Source organism: Myotis davidii, unplaced genomic scaffold (genome assembly GCF_000327345.1).
Source record: "Myotis davidii unplaced genomic scaffold, ASM32734v1 scaffold818, whole genome shotgun sequence".
Taxonomy (NCBI): domain Eukaryota; kingdom Metazoa; phylum Chordata; class Mammalia; order Chiroptera; family Vespertilionidae; genus Myotis; species Myotis davidii.
Window position 1 is genome coordinate 137,120 of NW_006289814.1, and position 5,353 is coordinate 142,472.

Here is a 5,353-nt window from a genome sequence, read left to right on the forward strand (position 1 = left end):
CTCTCCTTTCCTCTCTATACAAAATCAATAAAATACATTTTTAAAAAATAAAAAAAATAAATGCCATTTAACAAAGAAAAATCAACCAAAAAATGAGTTCACATATCACCTCTGACACACGTGTCATAGGTTCACCATCACTGACCTATACCCTCATGTGGGTTAGTAAATTCCTCATTGCTCCCATAACTTATACTTGTAATAATTCTCCTGAAGTCTGTCTCAGGGATATTTTAAAATAAAAAATAAAATGATAAGGAAGTAGAGGTGATTTAACTTTAAGGCAATCTCAATTCCTAAAGATTATATTAGTTTTCAATAAAAGTAGGAAGGATGGGAGACAGGAGATTCCCAAAGATTGCTTTAACTGGTAGTTTAAACTAATTCCATTTATAGTTACTTAACCTCTCTGTCACTTTCCTCTCATTTGTTAAAATGAGTATAATAATAGCACCTACCTCACACAGTGAGGATTATATGTAAAACATTTATAATGGTGTCCAGCACATAATAAGCATCTTCTAAGTGCTAAGCATTTATTTCTAGAGATTGAATTGAGATTACTGTGGTGCATTTATGGCTCTAAGATAGCGGTTCTCAACCTGTGGGTCGCGACCCCTTTGGGGATCGAACAACCCTTTCACAGGGGTCGCCTAAGACCATTGGAAAACACATATATAACTACATATTGTTTTTGTGATTAATCACTATGCTTTACTTATGTTCAATTTGTAACAATGAAATTGGGGGTCACCACAACATGGGGAACTGTATTAAAGGGTCGCGGCATTAAGAAGGTTGAGAACCACTGCTCTAAGATGATGCAAACACTTTTCCATGAGGAAGACAGTGACTAGTTTCTTAAGGAAAGGTGACATGAGAGCATTTGCAGCCAGCAACTTAAAATTAACTACTGTACTAACAGGTTTCATTCAAGCCACTCCTTGAATTAGAAACCATCACACCAAAACATATGTCAAAGGTCTGACATTTTATCTCCTGGTTTAAATTCTGTACAACAGCTGTGTATCTTCTTGTAGAGATGTAGTAAGCAAGTCACAGGTGGACTTGGGAAGCAATTTCCCTTTTAGAAATCTTTACAGTATTTAGATCTAGATGTTATGAGGCATTAAGATTTTAATTTTACAATTCAAGTATATTATACTCAATAGAAAGGGCTTGTGTTTTGAAATTTTTTTTCTCTATTATAAACTTGTTAACCAAGAAATCCTTATTAATCACCCCTTATGCCTGAGGGTACGAAGTGGGCTAATCAAATGCTATTTCATTTCCCTGCCTTTGTTTTTTACTACCTATTCTTTTTGGTATAACCCCAGAAACTTTTCTTTCTTTCTATCATCATATAAAATACAGTTCTGAAACTCTAGCATCCTTTTAAGGCAATATTTCCCCCATCTTGTAAGGAACTCAGAAAACTGTCCAAGTGCTCTGGAAGTCAACGAGAAGGCAAGACTATTCCTCATCTGTTCAGGTTCAAAACTGAGTATGTATTATTATGCTGCCTCATCTTAAAATAATATCTATAAATCAACTCCATCAACTTCATTTTAATACTGAGGAATTTGCTTAAAAATGTTAAGATTCAGTACAATTAAGATACGAAGAATTATAGAAACAAGCATACAATGTTTATAGCTTCTATTATATTCTGTATGTTATTAGTAAATTAACTTCCAAATACAATTTGCAATTCAAATTGTTCCCTGCTTTTGTAATTCTATTCTATTGCTTTTGCCTGTGATCTCCATGGAGAGAGAACAGCATCTTAGATTATGTCATCTTCTTGGATGATCTCATGTCCTAAACTATGGCTATAATCCAAAAAGTCTTGGTTCCCTTCTATAATGAGTCTATCCTTCTACCTTAAACACTTGTTTTACTGTTCCTAGTAGTGGCAGTTTTGAGCTCTCTACTGATTTTTATAAACCCTGGTTGATAATACTATACTCTTGCATTTTTGCCAATTCATTCTACTCAGTCTAAGCTTTAATAACTTTAAGCTGTTTAGGTCACTGTGAAACCAGTAACCATTATTACACTTTTAAGACCTCTTTTTTGTTTTTTATATTCAAAATCTTGGGATTACCCATTACAGTTAAATTTCCTCTTCTTATTACTTAACTTTGAATATTTGTTGCATAGACAGAGTGCTTGATACCAAAGAAATCATAAGTATTTACACATCCCAGAAAAAACAGTTGTTGCCATTTTCAATATCAATACTCAGAGCAAAAATATTTCCACTGAGCCTTACCTTTTCATTTTTTTAAACATTCAGTTTAATTTAAACTTATTAATGTAACTTGTCCTAGGATCTCTAATTCTCAAACTTTACCATATAAGCTTGCTCTCTAAATTCCCCATCTCAGTATCCACAGCTCTGTGGCCTTTAAGAATAGGCTGGCTTTTTAACTTTTTCCAACTCCTAGAATATTCATCTATATCCAAGGATGGATATAAATAAAATTTCATCTTATTTCTAACTTATGAAGACTTTCTATCACCAATATTCTTTGAATAAAGGGATTTTTACTTTATTGAAGATACTATTAAGACAATAGCAGGGTCATGTAATATATATTGCTGATCAACTGAATTTTAAAACCATACATATCCAAATCTGAGTTTTCTCCTAGTTCAACTAATTTTCCTTAAGTTACATGTCCACAAATAAATTCCCCTCTTCTAGGATTATTTTAAATCTTTGGAAAAATGTCTATTTCTCTAACCACCTGAATTCCTTGTAGTGTCAACCTAGAGCAAAAGATCATATAGCTGGAAGGAATAGAGCTTACAGAACACCTGGTTTTATAAGTGAGGCAAAAAGAGGTCAAGAGGAGAAGGGTAGATGTTTCTGATCAAGCCTAGACTACTAAGACCAAGAATGGGACATTTTGCTAAATTAGTGACTGAGGTTACTCCTACTAAGGCCAAGCACTTATAAAGAAGAACATCTGAAACCATCAAGAGACCAAGAGGATATGAGATATCACTTACCAACTGCACCTGACCCAAATGTATCCTCATTGAATTGATCAATTTCTTCATCTTCCTCTCCCAGGCCTTGAAATGCATCCTCATCTTCATCCAGAGGACAATCCTCCAAAGACTAAAAAGAGAAAGGAGATTTAGCTATTCATGAAGTTCATAACCACATTGTAAAATGTTCTAAAAATGTTCATCTTACTTTCCCAATCAGTGTAATATCTTCATTGTGACTTTCTGTAACGATGGCATTTTTTTCTACCCCCTAACTTCCCCAACATTGGAAAATTTCAGTATCTTCTTTTCTTTCAGTTTCTCTTTCCCATTCCTTATTTAATTTAACCTTTCCCCACAAACATTCCATTTCTCTATCAGGAATCTAATAAGAGCATTTCCTCATGGTCTGCCAACTTCCTTTACATCACTGGTTAGAATGACAAATGAAATGAACCCTTTGGGTTTTAGTGTATTGTTCAACAAAACTTTCACCTTCCCTATATTCATGTCAACTTTTCAACTATTTTATTATTCTCTTTTAAAGCTTTCTCTTCATTTTCAATCTTTCCCCTTTTCTGTTTCCTATTGGCCCAAACTCTGGTGATAAAACAGAAAGCTGAAATTTTCAACCACAATTACGTAAACTCTCAAAAAGCTGTGATATGGCAAGTTCAAGTTCTGACTCTGCTCTTAAAAGTGGTGCTAACTTGGGCAAATCATTTTTTGAAATTAATTCATTTAGTACCTCTTGAGCACCTACTATGCCACAGGCTTTGTTAGGCTCTAAATTTCAGTTTCCTAAGATAATAGAGGAGCAATACCACCTACCTCATAGTTATGAGGATTAAATGAGGAAGAGATTTAGTCAAACACTGAGGATTGCTGAACAACGCTAGAGATCACCATAACAACTTAGGTAGGTTGTATTGTAAACATTTCCTCCTTACACTTTAGTTTTTAACTGATTTTTCTAAGTTTTCTTTTCTTTAGGCAACTGCCTACACCACTTATCACCTCCCTCCATGTTTTCATAAAGTTAGTTTGGTTTTAAACCATTTCCTATCAAGTGTCACGTGTGTCTACAAGTTTCAAAGACTCAGAATCGGAAGGCAGGGTTGTGTTATACCTTGCCTGGCTACCTCTTGGTTTAGACCAGCGGTTCTCAACCTGTGGGTCGCGACCCCTTTGGGGGTCGAACGACCCTTTCACAGGGGTCACCTAAGACCATCGGAAAACACATATATAATTACATATTGTTTTTGTGATTAATCACTATGCTTTATGCTCAATTTGTAACAATGAAATTGGGGGTCACCACAACATGAGGAACTGTATTAAAGGGTCGCGCGGGCATTAGGAAGGTTGAGAACCACTGGTTTAGACTGTTCCCGAAGGTACGGTTAAGCCAAAGGGCCATTTCACCCATCTGAAGCCCTCACAAACGTACACAAAGCAGGTAGACAATTGCTTCCACCTTAAAGGCAACATCCAGCAGCACTCCTCCCAAATCACAAAGATCTACTTAATCAAATCACTGTGTGTTTTTTTTTAATCGGAAAGGCTCTTAGGGATTATGCAAACAAGCCCCTTTCTTCTACAAACCTGGGGACTTTACGGCCAGAGATTAGTAGTCGCTCAAGGTCATACAATGAATTAGGGACAAGCTCAGGACTCTCGACTATTGCTACATTACCGGGACCGTCACCAAACCCACGTCTCCCTCCACTCGCCCAAAAGGAACTTCTGCTGGACACGCCCCCTCCCAACTCCCAGGCCTCTTCAGTCAACAGTCCGCGGACAGTCAAAGGGCAAGCCTAAGCCCCAGTGACCCGGTGGTTTCCTGTGTGTATAGGTGTGTGTGACTGGACGAAAGGTGGTTCCAGATCCAGGGCGGGAAACATGTCTCCGGGCTTTCCCGGGTGACTCTTCCTCAAGAAGAGCCACCGGATGGATGCGACGCCTCCCCTCCGCGGCTCCACCCGGGTTGGGGCTGGCAGGTGGTCCGGTTAAGGCACTTAACGGGCCCTCCCCACCTCAAAACCGAGGCCAACTCTACCCACTGACAACTAATAGGGCAGTCCCGTCCCCCGAACCAGCTCACACAGCTCTAGGTTGAAACCCACTACCCCCGGTGTGACGCGCTCCTCTGAGTCCCGAGGGTCCCACCGCCCACCGCCCCCCCTCCTCCGAAGCGCGGGACAGAAGCTCCGGGGATAAGAGAGGAAAAGGGGAGCGGGAGGGAGGGAGGGGTCACTTCCGGTCGCCACAGCTCACCTCGTAGCGGAACATTCTTGGGGAGGGGGGGAGGGAGCGGGGAGGGGAATGGGGAAGGGAGGGAAGAAGAGTTGAC

At 38.9% G+C, this 5,353-nt stretch overlaps 1 protein-coding gene across 1 annotated transcript in view; it reads right to left on the reverse strand.

The window, feature by feature from the left end:
- The window catches only part of PATL1 (protein associated with topoisomerase II homolog 1 (yeast)), a 34,474-nt gene extending 29,127 nt beyond the window's left edge, over positions 1–5,347 (reverse strand). Inside the window, exons 1-2 of the mRNA XM_006762514.2 lie at positions 5,278–5,347; positions 3,019–3,130 (exon numbers count right to left, since the gene is read on the reverse strand). Of these exons, the coding sequence (XP_006762577.1) occupies positions 3,019–3,130; positions 5,278–5,292 (127 nt within the window). The 5' untranslated portion in view covers positions 5,293–5,347. The remainder of the gene's footprint in view (positions 1–3,018; positions 3,131–5,277) is intronic.
- Between the last annotated feature and the right edge of the window lie 6 nt (positions 5,348–5,353).